Raw genomic sequence first — 20,283 nt, 5'->3', positions numbered from 1 at the left:
AGGAGATAACAATGGGGGGGGGGGGGGGAAGTCAGCTGCTGAATTTTACACTGCATGAAGTGTATAAAAAAACCTGTAATTTCAGTTAGCCCTAATTTAACTGAAGCTGACATCATCACCTCTGTATCAGGACTGGAGAGAAAAATGTATTAGAAAATGAAGTTATTAACAGTTTGGTATGATATCATAACTTAACAGAGAAAAATCAACACAGGTATTTTAAAGTTGATAGTTTTTATTTACAGTTTGTTGGCAAAAGGTGGTGGGAAAGTTTAAAACATTTTAAACAGAGGGCACCATATTGTATTGTATGATGTATCAGTTCACAATCTTCAGTATCCAGCTGATCAAATAAAGCTAATCACCACTTAAAGAAGCATAACCTGCATCAGCTCCATTAGAGTATACTGCCTAAAAACACTTCAGGCAGTTTCTAAACACAATCACTAATAAAAATGCAGTTCTGGTGAAGAATGTATACTTTGATTTATCTACTGCATGTGGTATCAAATTGCCCACTTATACTTGCATACTGGCAAAGCAGTTACACTTCCTACTTTTAGTTGAAAGTTATAATCTCATTTTCTGCAAATTCAGCTGTCAGGTAATTCTGAACTACTCTGAATATTTTACTGTGAGCATAGTCAAGATTGGAGTAGATGAGATTGAAGGAAAATATTCCTGGTATATGATGTGCCCATCAGAATCAGCTGGGTAACCATAAACATCCTGTTTAAGAATTCTATTCAAAAAGGAGAAAAAAACATAGTCAGTTTTCACTTTGTCACATAGATTTAACTCCTCACTTGATCTTTTTAATTCATTCTTCTAAATCAAGAGTGTTTAGTTCTTCTTCTAGTTCATCCAAGTCCTCTCCAGTAAAAAGATTTTCATCAACTGGAACTGCATCAATTACTCCATTTTCCAACTCCCCATCACCATCATTATCTTCCTCTAAATCATTTTGCTCACTGCTGTTAATATCACCACCAGAAGCTTCATTTAATTTATTATCTGAAAATAAAAATAATTCTTACACATTTCAGTGTCACAAGTTTCTTAATCACTAATCACAATCCTACTAAACAGGCTTTAAAATTTTGAAACTATAAAGAAGTTACTTCATTTGAAATTTATGTAGACTTATATTGGTTAAATTACATGTACCTGATTAATATGCAGGTTTGGATCATTAGTTATTAAAACAGGTTGAAAAAAATAACTCAAAATTCCCAACTCCTCAAACTCCTATTTTCATAACTGGGTCAAATTTAATGAGCTACTCCTACTCAATGTCTGCACTTAAAAGACTCAGGGTCTTTAAAGATCAGGGTATGCATTCCACAAGCGCACCAAGATCAAGACTTCACTCTAAGAAATTACAAGCTAACTTAAGTTAGCTAGAACATATGAAGAAAAGCTAGCAGTTTTGTTGATATTATTCACTCAATCATTTACTAAATCTGAAGTGAAAAAAAAAGAATCTACTAAAACATCTTAATGATTTACTTGAAGTGGCCATAAACACTATCTTTTATTTAAACTTTAAGAAAACAAGAAGTGCATAGCATTTACTACAAGCTTTTTCTTTAGTAACTACATGTATCATTGATGGTAATTTCACTCCCCTGCCCTTTTTAAACAAATACTTACTTTCAGCAGATCAATAATTCATTTCTATCTACCTTTTTGGAAGCTCTTAACAATTCAATCCCATATTAGTGATGCCTAAATAGTGAGCTTACCATCTTTTTCTATTGAACTGTATGTGCTGAATCGCTCAGGACTAGCCACAGTAATACCAGTCTCATCTACAGCCTTTGGTACATAGAGGTTCAAGTCGACATCATTTATGCACACGGGGTCTTCCATCTGAAAAATAAACCAAGATGCTCTGCATGAATTACTTATCTACAGAAATTCTCATTTCTGCAGGATTTCTACAAGTTGTTTTTTTTTTCCTTCCTTTTCATATCAAAATTTTGACAAAACATGGTCTGTAGCAGTGTTAAAGAACCAAGCTTATTAATTGCACCGTAAGAGCTCTCAAATTAAAGGTTTTCAAATTTGAATGTAACTTGAAATATTATTTGAGTTACTGTTCTTTACCTCATCATCATCTCCCGTTCCTTGAATATAATGAGTGTCATCTGCTTCTTCATCATCTGCATCAACCAACTCTGGTCGGAACTCGAATACTTCACGTCCACTAATCTAGTCACAGAAAAAGAAATCTTAATTTATCACTTCATAGTACTTATACTGCTGAAAAAAAAAAAGAGAATAACAGAAAGAAAAAAAATACGAAAGAGCAAAGCGATTCCAGGCCAGCTACCTCATTACAAAAAGTTATTTACTCTTTCTTCTTATATTAAGAATTGGACTGTAAAACATACCACCAACGCTTTGCCAGCTTTAAAATCTGCTTTCCTCCTCTCCATATCTTGCTCAGCCTTATCAATTTTTTCTTGTCTTTTTCTTCTCTTCCATGCAATAAAACACTCTAGAGTAATTTTGGTAACATTTGGTCCTAAGGCAGCACGCTGTCAAGTAAAGAGACCAATTAACGCCAGAAATTGTTTCCAAAGGCTGTAACAAATTAGAGATTTAATTACTCTTTTCCAGAAACTAAGTGAAAACATTTATTTCCAATTTCTTCTTCACTCTTGCCACTGTTGCACATGTGCCATCAACTTAAAGTTTGACTCAACAGGTATTCCAGTTAGGTGAATTGACATGTAAATTAACATGAGAAGTGGAGAAGGAAAGAAACCAATGATAAAAGCTCAGGTTCTCCTGAAATTGACACTGCCAGGCAATGGTGACAAATAAGAACAGCAGCAACGTAATGCCTTCAGAAGGCCCCCTTCTTTTGGTGTTGCTTCCTCATTAGAGAGTTCTGCGAAAAATAAGCAGGCAGTGAGCTGGGGATGAGAAAGGCCCACAGAAGCAGTTGTAATAGATAAAGCAAAAATAGCAGGAAAAAATAGAAGCCTCCTAAAAAAGGAGTAGCAGCACCTGCACTAAGTATGCAGCTACAGTTTAATCTATTCACCAAGTAACAGTTTCTAAACAAAAACATGAGTCAAATACTACACATCCTTCACACTAGCTCATACAGCTCCAAAAACATTTTATACTTTTTCATTATGAATTAGAAAGTTATTTACAACTGTCCCTTCAGAATAATGAAAACAAATACCACCAAAAGGTACCTGTCTGACAACTTTACCTCTTTTTCTATTAGATCTTCTAAAGAAATTTCATCTTGTTTTTCCTCCTTCTTTTTGTCTTTTTTTAATACAAAACCTGGAGGGAGAGCATGGCGATACATGCAGTTGTCTCCTCCGCCTGGACAGACCCAAAACCATCCATATTTGTTGTTTTCAATAGCATCAAGGAAGTATTTGCAGACCTGTATAAAACAATAAAATGGTTGTTAGCACTGCGTTCTCTTCATCCCCAGCAATTTACACTACATGTGTATCTACTACATGTCAGAAGTACAGTAATTCAAAGCCAGTTGTAGTCAAAACTGAACAAACATGTGAAATGCATTGCCACTAAAAATGTAGACAAAAGAAGTGCAACTAATTATCTAAAACTCATGTAGTCAACAGCATTTTCCCGTTAACATAATCCTAATTTAAAAAAAGACAGGATGACTCAGAAGACTGGCAACGGTGTACAACTGTAAAGCCAGCAGCACATGTAAAAGCATGCTGACAGTCTTTAAAGCACCACCATCTTCTTCCTGCTCACCAGCATCAGTGTAGTCTTAATCAAAATAAATTGAAACTGCCTCAGATGTTAAAGCTTCCAGCTCATGATCCTTAGGTAAAGATGCCATTCTGGAACTTGTTCACACTTAGCCATATCAAAGTTCAACTTTTGCAAATTTAGGCAGTATCAACAAAATATTTAATTATTTGGTAATGAAAACAAAGTGAGATAGTTCTGAAGAACGAAAAAGGGATTAAGATATTATGCCATTTAGTGCACAAACTAAAGAATATTCTTGAAGTCGGAGGTCAGGAACTACTAATGACTCTCAATTAGTAAATTTCAGCTTACAGGAGAAAATTTAAACTTACATGCTTATATGTCACCCAGTACATAAATAAGCCAAGATATACAGCAGTCACTAGAATGAGATGATAGACCTAACTAATCACAATACCTGAATCTCCTAAGCAAGTAGGATGCATTAGATATATTACTGATCCCTTCAGCATTTCTATTCTGAAAGCACTTCATCTACTATCCATTTGTATTTCACATGAGAAAATACCTTATGATGACTGAAAGAGCTTCAGGGTGGGGTTTTTTTGGTTTTTTTAAATACATTTTTAGAAATACTATCAGCCCAACTGTATACTCAGAATGTTGTTATAATATTCCATTCAAAATCTTTAGATAACAAGAAACATATCTAATACCAGTCCCCAGTTAATTCTCTCTACTACAGCTCAATTAAAAAAAAAAAAAGAAAAAAGAACATACTATTTGAGTTTTGGGTTTTTTCTTTTCTGCCTCACCATGCTTCTTGTTCACCACTTCTTCCAGCTTCTTCTCATCCCAGTTATCCATTGTATCTAGAAAAAGACAACAGATGGTTTCACAAAAATTCCAAATACTAAACAATGCTGTCAAGTTGCTTTTCTCCCTAGTAACAGTTTTCATATGTGATTCTTACATTTTAGTTAGTTTATAGAATGGAAAACAAATTCAGGCTTTTATAATAAAGTTTTCAAACTCTCCTATGCTGCTCAAGACAATTTCCTCAAAAGCCTTAGAAATTTGTATTTTGAGATGCATAAAGTATGTTTCAGTTAAAGACTAAAAAATGTGTCATTCCATCTGTACACTACTGAGCACAGACAAGGGAAAAGAAGAAAAGGAAGACAGCTTGAGTAAAAGAGAAGGTTGGAGGCTAATGTCCAGAAATACAGATAATGTAACTGGAGGATTGAAAGAGAGAATACCAAATTTTCGGTGTTAAAGTTAAAAGAAGGTTCCATCAAAAGAAGCAAGATCACCAATGGTAACAGTAGTAGTGAATCTATGGGATCCTATCGTATTCATTTAGGAAGACAGAGGCTAAAATTCCAATAAAGACTGAGATGTGATGAATTGTGGAAAAACAAAAGAAATTATTTCGACCATAAAATCTCTAACCCCTGCTAAGTAAAAGTGAAATCCAGAGTACTCAGCCAACAAATGATTTGGGGAAAGGAGATTAAGTCACAGAAGAAATTCTAAAGTATCATGGATTCTAGAACTGTGCACATTTGGGTAAACACTAGTAATAGTTCTGGAAAGCAAGTATGGTTGCTCATTACACCTCCTCCTTTTGCACTTCCATTTTGTAGAACTTGGAAGAAACTAACAACTCTAAGACAAAATACTGTATTACTCGCTACTTGTATGACATAATACATTACACAGCAGAATTAAAAAAACCACCATCCAAGTTCACTATGTCATACTTTTTCTAAACAAGGTCTAAAGAATACTTGTGAGCATGCGTTTTAAAGTGAGTTTCACTGTTGTTCATAATTTTGAACGGTGGTATGTGTTGTCTTGGTCATTGACCAGGCTCTTCAAGATCTTAACCACAACACAAGATGACTCAATCTTAAAAATCCAGTTTCAGAATCAGAATACTTTAGTAGTCATTTTCTACGAGTATTATACCTTTTTCAAGGTCTTCATCTCTTGCATCAATGTAGACACTTCGCTTTTCACACTTCCTTTCCAAAGACAAATCATGAGAAAACTTGCACTTGTCTCCTTTAGTGCATTGTCCTTGCTTGAAGAAAGCACAAACTACAGATTTGGGGTCAGCACCTGAGTAAAAAAGGTTTTTACATTTTTATACTATTTTCAAGCTAAAGCTGTATATTAAAAGCTCTGAAAACAATGCCTAGGATCATACAAACTTTAGGACCTGTACAGAATGAAAACACATTTTTAAAAGTTAAAGTTATTTGATGTGAAGTTCATCACAAGTAAATACTCCATGTCCTGAACATGTCGTATTTACTTTGTACAGCATGGTATTTACATTAAGTATCAAAGCTGGCACTTGACTATTTAAAGAAATATGGATAGACGTGTGCCTGAGTGAATTATTCATTCATATAATAATACATACAAGATATCTCTCTGTGCAAGTTCTTCCCTATAAGCTATTTTTGTCTCTAATACACAGTAAAGCATCTTCTAGATGTCAGCCTTTCCTTAACAGATGAAAAACACACTAGAATAAATTATAATAATCTAAGCTGCACTCATTCAGACCACTTTCTTTAATAATAATATAAATAAAATAATATAAATAAGATGGCTGCTGGTAGCCCCCAAAATAAGCAACTATTGTTATAGTATGAACTACTCAATCAACCTAACTACGGTTTAAGTAAGTATCATAGAATCATATATCATTTAGGTTGGAAAAGACCTTCAAGATCATTGAGTCCAACCATCAACCATGCCCACTAAACCACGTCCTGAAGTATCCCGTCCACTCGCTTTTTGAATACCTCCAGAAATGGTGACTCAACCACTTCCCTGGGCAGCCCATTCCATTCATCCCATTAAAGGAATTATTTCACCATTAGGAAGTGAGAAAAGAAATGAAAGCAGGTAGAAACGTATTTATGAGACACAACTAAATCAGAAATACTTTACTTGTAATATTCATTAAGTGCTCATGTAAGATTAAGCCCAAGTTTTAGCCTTGTGATTTTATGCTTGGTGCAAGTCACCAGTGACTAGAGTACATTTAAAATCTTAACTAAAAATCAGTTTTTAAACAGTGAGTGGATCCCTAAAAGAACTTCAGGTAATAGAGCTCTCCTTGTCGGCAATCTCAATAGAAAGCAAAAGCTTTAATTAGGACACTATTAGTCTTCCGAAATAAAGTAGGTCTTGACTTAAAGTTATTTGGAGAAAGCTGACCACTGCAAATCATAAACAGAAAACCAGCTTTTGCTGCTGCTAAGTGCCAAAATGAGCAAATATCAGGTTTGCTTTAAAGACATGCACAGAAACCACACTTGTTTAGTCAAAAATTATTGCAATCTCACTAGTTCCAGAAGATTAATTAAGGCAGAGAGTTGATAACATTTAGTTCATTCTAAAAAGTACGATTTTTTTTTTTCTTTCCCACATGGCAGCCAATTCCTAGAAGTATCAAACACTCTCAAACTTACATTTCATCACAAAACTAGTTTGTTGAATAACTTGAGTTCAAGTAAGACCACACTTCCAAAACAAAGTCCTACTGTTAATGGTGAGGTAGGACAGAAGTAATTCCAAAATTTTTAGTGTTCTAATTTGAATACAAGTTTTCTGTGAAGACAATAGTTGTCATATTATATCCCTTGTAATACCTGGACGTTCACATTTCCCTGGGGAGGCAGGCTGCTTTAAACAAATACCGTCACACACACACACAAAATCAAGCCACTCACCCAGAAGCATCTAATTAACGAACCTGGATATAGCAAAGTATCTACAGCTGCCCCATCAGTATCAATGCAGCTTTTGATATGATGATCTAGTAACCCTAGATGACTTCCTAAAAAAATGTCAAATCATTACTGACAAACTACTTGGTACACTAGATACAGAAAGAAACAGATATATCTGCTTTATTAAAAAAAATGAATTGGTGTTTTTAAAGAGTTATTTTACCTGAAGTAGATATATGAATAAGAGAACATAAATGAAGAGAATTCAGTTACTCATACCTTTGCTAATTTTCTGTGCAGCAACCACAGGCTTGAAGAGTTCATTTAGTTCTTGTAATTCTTTTTTCTTATCTTCTTTTTTTAATTTCTTCTCACTTTCTGTTTGAGCAGCCTATAATGACCCCAAATTTGAAGTCATTAATATAAAATTATAATGACATTACTCACTTCACATCAACTGTACACTGTAATAGCAAATCACTCTAAATTAGTTTATAAGGGGAGGAGGGAAATAACCAATAATAATTTCTGAATTTCTCAGAATTCCTGCCCATGAGTGCATAGCCAGTGCCATCTAGTGGTACTGACTGACCCTTCAAACAGAAGGAATTTCAAATGCAATTTGTCAGTGATGCGAGATGCTGGTAGGTACCATTAGATGACAGTTTCCTCTAATTCCACCTTTACAGGCTAGGAAATCAAATGAAGGATATTGAGACTAGGAGAAGAAGAGTTAGTTGCTCTTTTGTCTTACATTAGCAGTGCAAATATTCAATGCAGTTACTCCAAGATCTGCACAAAAGCCTCTCTGACTCTAGTCCCCTACATGCTACGCTGCATTGCTCCTCCTCTTCATGCATGCCGGTAGCAATTCAGGAAATCTGTCTGTAGAAGTTGGGAACTGCTTTTAGAACACTATTTGTCTGAATTTATAACAATTCAATATATCAATGTTTCATTGATAACCAGTGGTTTGTAAGACAAGAACATTAATTTTATAGGTACTAGGGACCAAGGACTGAAAACCAAGCTCACCTGAGAAACAAAAAGTTTTTGTGTAAAAAAAAAAAAAAAAAAAGGCAAAAAAGCACCACACCCGACTCTGCCTTACCCTTTTTCGATAAGCCAGAAAAGACGTGTATCTATACCAGAGTAGCAGAGAGGGATGAAGACAGATGAAAGAGGACACAGGAAAAACTATTAAGATTATTTGACTCTTACCCTTAAAGAAAGCTAGTGAGACTAACACCACTATACAAATAGGTGGGGTACTTTACTGGTAAAATGCAGTGCAATATTAAAAAAGGAGCTTTGTTCTTATGGTGAATTTGGCAAAAATACACCAAATTGTTTTAAAAGGGAATTGATTAGTTTGGTCAGTTTTCATACTGAAAGTTCACAAATCCTATTTTCTATAACATGCAGACCCACGTGTCAACTACAAAAAGTAGTACTAGGGTTCTAAAAGCATGAAGATGAAGCTTGCTTTTCAAAAACAAAAAAACAAAAAACCCACACCAAACCTCAAGAACTACCCCCCTCACCCCCACCCCAAAACCAACAACAAAACCAAAACAAACAACAAAACCTTGATAGAATTTCCTTCTGTATCTCAGGACACAAGAAAAATTGCTTTTAAGTGTTCTTTCTTCCTCAGGGACAACCCTAAATGAAAACTATTTTACACGGTAATGAAGGTATAATCAGGTCTGAAAATTAGCTTCTGACACCCAACAGTCAATAGCTACAAGCATTTGAGAAAAATTATTTTAGGTGGGCTAATTTGCATACTGGTATTCCTATACATGTACAGATTCAGGGATTTCATATAGAAATTTCAGGACTGTAACACCAATGTTTTTGAAGTGACATCAAGTAGCCCTTTCCACTACAAGAAATTATTAGATTGGATCTAATAAGCCAAATAGCAACTTTAAAAGTAAACTTGTACTTCACTATTGTTAGTTCATCCTTATGTTATGTAAAGAATTTAACATAAATTATGACATCATGAATTTAGCTGACACAAATGTCATTATTTTACAGGCTTATTCACAGAACAGGAAGCTGTGTAAACACTTAACTAGCTTCCCTAGCACTGTAGGAATAAGAACCCTGGCTCACTTCATGAAAATATTATTATAACGGAAATCAGTGCTTTCTGATTAAGTATAATCTAAACGTTGTACCTCAGCCACATCACATTTTACTTCATCATGCAAAAGAAGAGCATAGTAGACAACACTGGCTCAAAATTTCAGTTTCTTTGACCAGTTCAACAAATAGCTGCAGACTTCTTATAATTTAAAGTTGAAAAAAGTCTGACAAGTACTCCCATAAGTAGAACAACAAGCACATATGGGCTTAAACTTTTTTAATCTTCCCCCAACTTCAGTTTTGAGATTAGTAACAACTATTCTTATTTTTAACTGCTCACTATTTCTTAGATTAGGTGGGAATTAAAGAGAAAAAAGGAGAAGGAATGTACAACTATACTTTGCTGATAGCCAGTTTCTAAAATTTAATTTCGGGTATACCTTAAACTTAGTTGCATTACTATTAGAATACTATGTAAACAAAAAAAGCACGCTTATTAGTTGAGTTTAATTTGGGTGGGGGTAAAGGGGTGGGGTTGTTGGGGGTTTTGGTTTTTTTTTGTTTTTAAACAAAGACAACCAAACAACAAAACCCCATACTCTGTACTACCTTTACATAATTCTCAGCTAGACAATAGATTACAATAGATTTAACTATCTGTGCTAGTCACAATACATTAGGCAAATAACACCTCAACTTTTTTCTACTTCAGTATCATGTGACATATATCTATACAAATAGTGAAAGATGATTTGACTATACAGTGGAGAAACATTACAGAATAAATGCTTACCTGACGTGGATTTTGCTGACCAAATTTTACCTGGTGAGTGACAGCCTTGATAAATTTCTGTTGTTTTGCACCTTTTTTATTCTTCAGGCCAAATGTTTTGTCCTGAATCAAGAGATAAATACAGCCACATTAATTGAAAAAAGTTTAAGTTGTTACCAAAAAAACCCCTGAAAAGCAAACCACCGCCACTCCTCTCAGGTTTTCAGTTAAACACAGGCTATTTCCTCTAGCAACACAAACAATCCAAGAAACAGTTATCAATAATATTTAGACCCCTCACATGGTCTTTAAAACTTGGTTTTCAAAAGAACCTACTGAATGCTGCTTTTATCACCAGACCTATTTGTGTCCAAGTATTAGTGTGAGCACATACACAAAGCGTTTTGAGGCCTCCCATGGCAAAAGGACAAGATATTTTTGGTGACTATCCAAGTAACATCTGAAGAAAATATGAAGCATGAATAGCCATAAATACTGCTTTTTTTTCATTATCTACCTGAAATCACTTATTACTTTTATCTTCAAGCACTCATATATACGTGTTATATATTTGTTATGCAGATGAATACTGCCATATGTAACATATTACTTTTTATTTTCAAGTATTTTAAGCTTTTCATTTTCTAACCGTATTACTTTGAAGAGAACTCTTTCCCCTGTCAAGTCCAGAGAGGTGTTTGTACTTCCTCAACTACACTGCAAGAAGTTTCTGTTTACTGCCCAAACCAATTCTTCCTCCACGTCTCCAATTTTATTGTTAGAGACAAGTTTCTATACCACACCTATAAAAAATTTCATTTAAAAAAAGCTTACTTTCACATGAGTATCTGAAGCAGAAATTATTTTTTTTAACTGAAATACCTACATCAAAAACCTATCCATGCCTTGGATTTGATACCAACATTTTTTTCCTTCCAGTAACAAGTAACAGATGTTCACCCAGTGATAATACCTCAGTTCAAACATACTTTTAGAAACCCTAACAATACAAAAATATATTATAGAAGAATTGTAAAATAAAAGAGTTCCAAATTTCCCGAGTCACTCTATTTTCATTTACAATGTATCCCATACCAACAGCAACTTGTCCTCTGTTACATCCATAATTTCTCAAAATAACTAGTTGGGAAAAAAAAAATATCATTCACACACTTGATTTTTGTGGCAAATGCCACAAGGAACACATAACCTCTGTGTATTTGAATTATGTAATAAATTATTGTTAATAGTCAATGCAAGTTTTTCCCCTTTCAGCTGCTTTTTTTTGTAATGAAAAGGAGAATTTTCCTATACAGCTGGATTCAGCAAGAACATCAGAAACACTGAGGCCAACAGAGAGTGAGAACAACCACTCTCACCTAACGTTTCCAAAGAACATAGAAACAATATTCTGGAGTCCTAGATTTAAAAAAACACCTGCATTACACAGATACTCTGCCTAAACAGCTGAGCAGCTATTATCTTTCATGCTGAACAGATGCAGGCAAACAATTTTGTATAACTGTCTTAATAACTAAAACACACCTCTAGCAGTGTTTTTAAGTCTGGTTTTATCATAGAATTGAGCCTCAAAAGTTTAAATAGAATGTGAGATACAACTGATTAATCTTCAAATTATTTTGCATTCAACTACAACGAAAGATTTACTAAGCTGTTGTTCCAGGAAATGCCTCCTCAGCCACACAGGTCAATTTGTATTACCCCCCCCCCCCAAACAAACCACACACGTGTTTTAAACAGAGGGAGAAACACAAACCTACACCCCAAAGAGCTGGACTCAGAAAATACAGGTACATGTAGAACACAGAAATGGAGAAAAAAAAGGGTGAGAAAGAAAAAAACGAAGAGCACTCTTGACACATCACCTCCAGTTCAAAGACAGCTCTGGCCTAAAACCGTCCAGGCTGAAGCCCCAAATCCCGGCCCAAAAAGCGCAGCGGCCACCAGCACAACGTGAAGGGCGACGGTCAGTGATTTGACAGATCTGGGCAGCGCCGGGGCCGCGAGGGGAACGAACCAGCGTCCCCCGGAACGGCGCTCCGGGCTGGGCCGCCGCACCCACCAGGCGTGCGTGCTCACACCCCTCGGCGCACACAAAAGTTTTCGGCTTTACGACCGTTTCGTCGGCCGCTTCAGCCCAAGAGGCGGCCCGCCGGCCCGGCCGCCCGCGGGCCGTGACGGCGGGCCTTCCATGCCCCCGCGGCCGTGGGAGGCGGCAGAAGGAGCTGCCCGCCTGCGAAGGGAAACGGCAGGCCCCAGCAGGGGCAGGGAGAAGGCCGCGGCGGGAGAGCGGCCCGCCCGCCGTGGGCCGCGGCCCCCTGGGCCCGGCGCGGCCCCGCTCGGCTCGCCTCACCTCGATGATCTTCTCCTTCTTCTTCTGGTCCGCCTTCTTGCTGCCCCCCGCCGGCTGTTGCTGCTTCTTGGGGGGCATGGCGGGGAGGGCGGAGCGGCCTCAGCTCTCGCTCGGGGGCTCTCAGGGCCGCGGGGAGGGCGGGGCGGAGCGGACCGGGACGGGACGGGACGGGACGGGACGGGACGGGACGGGACAGCGCCGGCGCCGCCGCCGTCGGGGAGGCGCAACGGATCCCGGCCGCGGGGCACGCTGGGAACGCAACGCGGGGCGCGCCGCGCGTTCGAAGCGAGGCAGCGCGCGAGGGCCCGATTGCCTCCCGGCAGGCAGCGCGCGGCGGAGCGACGGCCGGGCGCTCCGCCGACGTCACGGAGGGGCGGGGCCTACGCTCGCTGGGGGTGCCCCGCCCCGCGGCGGGCGGCCGCTCCCCGCGGTGGGTGGGGCTGCGTGGAGTCCGTCTGCCTGCGGAGCCTGGAGAGGCTGGGGGGGCGGCTGTTGGCAGTAAGGGGGGCGCAGACCGCCCTCTGCGGGGGTCGTGCCTCGCCGGCCGGGGAAACGGTTAGGTGAGGGGGGATGGCGGTCACCGGGGGCGCTCCCGGGCCGAATCCGTGTCCGCGCTGGGAAAGCCGGCTTTCGGCGGTGAGGGCGTGGTTCCCCAGCGGGAAGGGTAGCCGGTTCCCCTCCGGCGCCGTGGCTGGGGGAAAGGTGAGCTTCCTGCCACCCCCTTGGGAGGCAGCGACCTGCCAGCGAGCAGGCGACCTGCCCTGAAAGGCCCGAACCCCGCTCAGCACCGGCAGCCCTTCCGGGCAGCCTGCTCCTGCCTCTGCCAGCTCCAAGGCTTCAAGGAAGCAGTCCGGAAAGCAGCAGGTTTAATTGCTGCCTGAAGGGATGCGGAATGACGGCTGGGGACGCGTTCGTGTGACCCGCAGAGGCGTGAGGGAAAACCCAGGACAGGACTGTGGGGTCGGGCAGCCTTACGTAAGGGTGCCCCTGCACAGCCCTCCTAAGGCCAAAGGGGCTGGGAAGGCGGCAGGCGGTGAACAGCCTGCCAGCGGGTTTCTGAGCGGCTGGGCGTAGGACGATGGCCGGCACCCACCATGGTGGTGGTGGTGGTCGCGCTGGCTCACCCTTGGCCCGTATGGGATATATATTCTATGGAGGGGGTGGGGATGGGTACGGTGATAGTGCAATTGTGCGTGTACATAGCTGTTATTTTTTTACTGCGGTCTCTTTGCCAGAGGAGGGAATGCAACTGCCATATGAGGACATAGGGGACTCTGCTGCTTATTAACGGCAATGATTTCCTTAGGATCAGTTACAAAATAGCATGCTAGAGAACCTACAAACTAGACAGGCAAATGTCAGGGAGAAAAACAGACTCTCCCAGGCTACTTCAACAGTTAAATATAACTCAAGTCAGCTGCTTGCGCGGTCGTCTTTTTCCCTCTGAGTTCCACTTGACAAATGCATCTTTCTCTAAAGACTTCCTCCAAAAAGCAACTACTGTGCTGAACTCTGATTCTGTGTTGGGTGCACTGACACATTCTTGCTAGGGATTAATGGGAGACAATTTGGTACTGCAAAGGGCTCAGCTGTTTGAACATTAGCTGCCTACTGCCCAGGGCAACTCTGCTAATCAACCGTCCCTTGTAAATAAGCAGTCTTTCTGTTTGCAGGAGGTATGCTGTACTTTAAAAGAAGTGGGTCAGGTGTGAGCACGTGAAGCAATGGTAGTCTGCCTGAAGGAAGATAAAATTCCCATTTATCCTCTTCATTTTCATTCAAAGAGCCAAGGTTGGGTCTGGGTTCCACCAAAAATGGCACAAATCTTTCTGTAGAAAGGGTGGAACAATCCCAAATTGAATCCAAATGCCTAATAGGATCAGTGGTACATAAATCTCATGGAGTTTCTTAGCCTTGATATGTACTGCTGCTTTCTCATGCTATGGCTTCCATGCCTGTTCTCTGACCACACCAGAAGTGTACTTTTTAGGTTGGTTTCATGAGATGGGCTTTCATAGCTCTTTCCTTCCCACGTGTGGAAGAGTTTCTGCAACAGGAAGAAACGCAAAACTTTGGTACTACACTTGCTGTTTGTGAGTGGTACCTGTTCCCTCTAAAACAACTAGAAAAAAATGCTTTGAAAAAAGTGGAATGTATAGGGGGACATATGTTATCCAGATTTGCCAACTTCCGATTTCTGAAAAATGTTCCAATATCAAAATACCAGTTGCTGATAACAGATTTTAAGATCCGTCTGTTTCAGCCACTAAAGCACAAATTTCCATTGTCGTTTTGAGTAAGGTACCTAAGGCTTGCTGTGATGTAGTTTCATACTTTGTATTGTAAGTAAAAATTCTGCTGTTCCTCACCAAGTTTAGTACTTTCTGGTACAATGCACATCCAAAAAATATTTTAATAACAAGGCATGTTTTTAAAATGATCTCATGGGCCAGAGGTAAAAATCCAGGCTGTTCTGTAAGCAAACAGCAAGCTGTTCTTACCAGACTTTGAGCACCTACAGATCCACAACACAAGAGATCCAAATAGTCCAATAAAATATTTTAATTTTCAGAGTGCTTAGCTAAATAACTGTACCAGCCATTTGTTACACATGACACTACTTCTGTGCTCTGAAAGGATGGAATATTTTGGTTTTACAATTTTGGTTGTACATAGCCTGAAAAATACAGGAGAACAATTTCAGATTTTGGTTTTAATATCAGAATCACAAAGTAGCATGAGACAGTGAAAGGTCTAACAGGCTAACATGCAAACTTTATTATATTGGGTAAGATTTGTAATAACTAATGATTTCTTGATCCATCAGAAAATATATACCAGCACAAAATAATTGGAACCTAACACAGGAGGACTTCAGTCTGGAAATGAGTGTATTTTGTTTGAGCTATTGGGACAAATTGCTGCCTTAAGTCAGTCAAGCTCCCACTCATGTCATTGCAATTCCACTGTATGAGGAGCCAGGCCATAATGTTTTCCTCTCCTGTGAAATGGATTGCACTTGCAGCAAAATTCATTATATCTTCCAACTTAAAGGAAAAAATACTCCCATTTTGCCGCCTCCTCTCATCATGATCTGAAAGAATTAGTGGAAATGAAGATTATCATCAGTATTTTATTTGATAGAGATGATAAAAGCCTGCTTTGTGGTCTGAGTAGCTTCAACCATTCATTTAATTAGTTCATGTCCTTCATTGTTGCAAGTTCACATGATCAATTTTGTATTTTGATCTCTTGTTCAGCTAAGAAATAATTAAGCCAGTTCTGAGACTCAGAATCAAAGAAAAAAACCCCAAAACTTGACAATCATTAAGGCTCAATTCAGTAGTAATATATACAGAACTGCCATAAATTTTGATGCAAGTTCCTTTTTAGGAGAGGCTGCAGATCCCTACATGCCAACTGGTTCTTCAGATAAATGTGAAGAGCAGAAAGAACTTATTGCCAATGATATCTGGTATATTGAGAGCTGAATGTCTGAAAAATGCTATTAAAAAGAAAATTGCTATATCCTAAATATTGGAGAGGGGAAAAAATAGTATAAATTGATCTAAAATATATTGTAGGAACCAATCATATCCAGAACTTTCAGTGTTGAGCAGGCGATCTTGAGCAATCTTTGTTGAGATTGTACTTCTTCATAACACATACTTAAAAGATTTATCCATCCAAAATTTATCAAAGCCTGAAGAACAGTATTTTGTTTCTAGGAATTCATGCAACTTGGCTCTAGTTTACATCCAGCATTAGATTTAGAACTAGCTGAGGCTGGAGTTACAAGCAAATATAAGTCAACACTATCTACAATATTTCATTTAAAAAATCCTAAACAATGGAAATATCAGGCTTAACATGACTTGAGCTTCTTTATTTTCTCCACATTCTTTGCTGTACCTTAAAATTGAGACCATTGCTGTAGTTCTTATTAATCGCTTTATGAATAATTGAATGAATGAGAAGTGAATAATTAACCTTTAGGTGTTTATGGGTAGTCTAAAAGCCCATTGTACTTCACTATTCTGTTTCACTGTTATACATGCATCTTTCACAATTAAAAAAATAAGCCAAGCTTAATACATGATACTGCTCTTTCCACAGAAATAAAAATCTTGCCATATGTTTCTAAGTGAGAAAGTTAAGTGAATATGAACTTACAAAAGTACAGCTAAAGAACTACAGTTTGCATCCAAATTGGAAGAAGGAGCAGCTTTCAGATCCTTCCTTCTCTGTAAAAAACTAGCTGTAGGCTTGTAACTCCTGCTCACCTAAGTATTTCTTTTGCATTTGAATAATCCACACCCACCAACAAAAACACTAATTTAATCCTCTTAGATCTCCCCAGCTACCTATTTTCACAACATTTGTGCTAAAACAACATCTTAAGCCTCTATCCCTCCAACAGACTTTATAGAAACTAAGTAATAGATTCTAAAGCCATCAGAAAGAGCCTGACAAAGACAACAGAAATGTTGCTTCTCCTTTTAAGAGACCCTCCTCTAACATAACCAAGACAGAGACCTGTTCAAACCACCACACCACATCTTTCCTTGCCAGCCTCCCATGGAGGGTTTTATAAGATAAAACCTGACTTAATTGGTTAAGACAGCTGGAGATGTTCTGGCTAATGGTGAAAGCCACTTAGATAATATTATCTATCAGTTCATATCCTGAGGGAAGGGCAGGGTATATATAGTATTTTGAGGGGAGTAGTAACTGGTTTAGAATCCCTGCTAGAAATTTAGTAAAAAGTGAGTAGTTATGATTTTTTGTATTGTAATGTATGTATAATCTATTTTTGCTTATTTGGAAATCTGAGGAGGGGCTGGGATGGACTTCTGTGAGCCCTGGGTGAAGGGTGTGTGGAGGTGCTAGGCAAATGGGACTGCTTATTTGTGTTAGTGTGGTAATAATAGATCAACTATGGCATTTTCTTGTGATGTCACTCATCAGGAGACAGCTCTCCTGGATATATTTGGGGGTGACAGCCTGTTACCATTCACTTGTGCTAGGAGTTAGCCATAACAGCCTTGTTGCTGAGTGCTCTTCCAGTGGTACAAACAAAGGCCTGAGGAGGCACTTCGGGTACAAAACCTGCTGCCCCAGAGGAACTCCTTCTGCGAACCGGGCTTTGGCAGTGGGTGAGTTACTTATATCCTGTAACCAAACAAGAATTTAGAACTCCTAAGTCTATACTTTCCATCTTTCTACCCTTAAAGTGTTGACTGTTTTTCCCAGTAAGGTCAGATATTTCTCCTGAAATGGGTTCCCAAGTCTTGAGTTCTTCAGGAAGAAGAGGGAAAGGGAAGAAAGCAAACAGTCGCCAACGATTTCTTAGTATCTCAAAATGAGAGGTTGGTGTGACAAAAGGGCAAGCCACACACCAGCAAGGTTAGTGGAACAGACGTAGTAAAACCCCATCCTGCTGCACCTCAGGCGTGTTGGACTTGGCTCAATTTAAAATAACATATTGTGTAGAGAGAGGCTTGTGCTCAGCAAGAGCTGCTGTCAGCGGTCTCCACGGGGGAGTGCAGAGCCTGATGGGGCAGCATGGCTGCAAAGCTGTTAGGGTGCACCGGTAAGCATATGTGTGCCATTTTGCTGTGCCTTTGTCTTTGTTCACTTGCATTTGGTTTCCTGTGTGGCCTGGAAGAGGGAAACTTTGCTTTCTCTGGGGCTGGGCTACTGCCACAGGATTGCTGGATATTGAGATTGAAATCCTGGTGAGGGTGAGACATTGCTGAGCCTGGAGAGAAATGCTGTGAAAGCAGGTTGTCAACAACTCTCCTCTGAGAAGGCCGGTTCACTGGTTGTTCTGAGGGAAACTGTCTTATAGTTACTGTATCACACAGTTAGGCATTTATAAACAAACAACCTAAGACAAAGATACCAATCATCTGATTTTTCAAGACAAATAATTTTCATCTGTGCTTACTTTTGTTTATTATGTTAGAATGTATTGGCTTTGTGTGGCAAGGTTTTGGTAGCAGGGGGGGGTTACAGGGGTGGCTTCTGTAAGAAGCTGCTGGAAGCTTCCCCTGTGTCTGACAGAGCCAATACCAGCCGACTCTAAGTCGGACCTGCCACCAGCCAAGGATGAGCCAATCAGCAATAGTGGTAGTGCCTCTCTGATAACAGATTTAAGAAGGAAAAAAGTTGGGACAGACAAAAATGGCAGCCAGAGAGAGTAGTGAGAACATGTAAGAGAAACAACCCTGCAGACCCCCAGATCAGTGAAGAAGGAGGGGGAGGAGATGCTCCAAGCACCGGAGCAGAGATTCCCCTGTAGCAGCCCATGGTGAAGACCATGGTGAGGCAGGTTGTCCCCCTGCAGTCCATGGAGGTCCATGGTGGAGCAGATATCCACCTGCAGCCCGTGGAGGACCCCATGCTGGAGCGGGTGGGTGCCCAAAGGAGGCTGTGACCCTGTGGGAAGCCCACGCTGGAGCAGGGTCTTGGCAGGACCGGCAGATCTGTGGAGAGAGGAGCCCACGCTGGAGCAGGTTTTCTGGCAGGACTTGTGACCCCGTGGGGGACCCACACTGGAGCAGTGTGCTCCTGAAGGACTGTACACCGTGGAAAGGACCCATGCTGGAGCAGTTCGTGAAGAACTGCATCCCGTGGGAAGGACCCACGTTGGAGAAGTTTGTGGAGGACTGTCTCCCGTGGGAGGGACCCCATGTTGGAGCAGGAGAAGAGTGTGATGAGTCCTGCCCCTGAGGAGGATGAAGTGGCAGAAGATAATGTGTGATGAACTGACCGTAAACCCCCTTCCCCGTCCCCCTGTGCCACTGGGGGGATTAGTAGAGAATCCAGGAGTGAAGTTGTGCCTGGGAAGAAGGGAGGGGTGTAGGGAAGGTGTTCTGAGATTTGGTTTTATTTCTCATTACCCTACTCTGGTTGATTTGTAATAAATTGAGTTAATTTTCCCCAAGCTGAGTCTGTTTTGCCTGTGATGGTAATTGGTGAGTGATCTCTCCTGTCCTTATCTCGACGCACAAGCTCTTTGTTATATTTTCTCTCCCCTGTCCAGCTGAGGAGGGGGAGTGATAGAATGGCTTTGGTGGGCACCTGGCCTTCAGCCAGGGTCAACCCACCACATAGAATAATACCTTTTGTGTGGAATTACACAGCTGAATAGAGACATTCATTTACACAAAGAGGGTGAGGGAAAAGAGAATTAGAGGCCTGAGAAGTAGTTGAGATCAACAGGTGTCTCTCTTACTGCAGGCCTGTTCTTAAATCCTATTACTTAATAAGATCATGGCATTTTTCATTTTCCCCACAGCAAAATTCTTAGAAATTGGAGTCAGGACTTAAAAGAACATCTTTTCCTACATTATGCCAAAGTGCTGTACCATTGCAATGAGCCATACATGTTAGAATACCCTCCTTTCTTCATTGTTAGACCAATATTATTTTTACTGCAATAGCAGATAACCAAAGAGTGAATCTCTGAAAAATAGTGTTATAGAAATAAATTGCTTTCATGGTATATTGCACTTTATAAATGACATTTCAAGTACTTCAATGACATTTTTTTTCTG

The 20,283-nt window shown here is 39.9% G+C and overlaps 1 protein-coding gene and 1 long non-coding RNA gene across 2 annotated transcripts in view; one reads left to right on the top strand and one right to left on the bottom strand.

Moving 5' to 3' along the window:
• Positions 1 to 217: 217 nt before the first annotated feature.
• ZC3H15 (zinc finger CCCH-type containing 15) lies at positions 218 to 13,021 on the bottom strand. Its single transcript, XM_075027960.1, has 10 exons — positions 12,722 to 13,021; positions 10,369 to 10,470; positions 7,758 to 7,869; positions 5,698 to 5,850; positions 4,504 to 4,595; positions 3,233 to 3,415; positions 2,397 to 2,543; positions 2,110 to 2,214; positions 1,746 to 1,872; positions 218 to 1,014 (listed from the first exon to the last, which is right to left on the bottom strand). Exons 1-10 carry the CDS (start codon positions 12,797 to 12,799, stop codon positions 821 to 823), a joined length of 1,293 nt encoding a protein of 430 aa, XP_074884061.1. The 5' UTR covers positions 12,800 to 13,021; the 3' UTR covers positions 218 to 820.
• Positions 13,022 to 13,337: 316 nt separating this feature from the next.
• LOC142031087 (uncharacterized) overlaps positions 13,338 to 20,283 on the top strand; it is an 88,688-nt gene continuing 81,742 nt past the window's right edge. Inside the window, exon 1 of the long non-coding RNA XR_012650400.1 lies at positions 13,338 to 13,423. This is a non-coding gene — a long non-coding RNA (uncharacterized LOC142031087). The remainder of the gene's footprint in view (positions 13,424 to 20,283) is intronic.

This window comes from Buteo buteo, chromosome 5, assembly GCF_964188355.1.
Source record: "Buteo buteo chromosome 5, bButBut1.hap1.1, whole genome shotgun sequence".
Lineage (NCBI taxonomy): Eukaryota > Metazoa > Chordata > Aves > Accipitriformes > Accipitridae > Buteo > Buteo buteo.
This window is presented reverse-complemented; position numbering and strand designations above follow the sequence as displayed.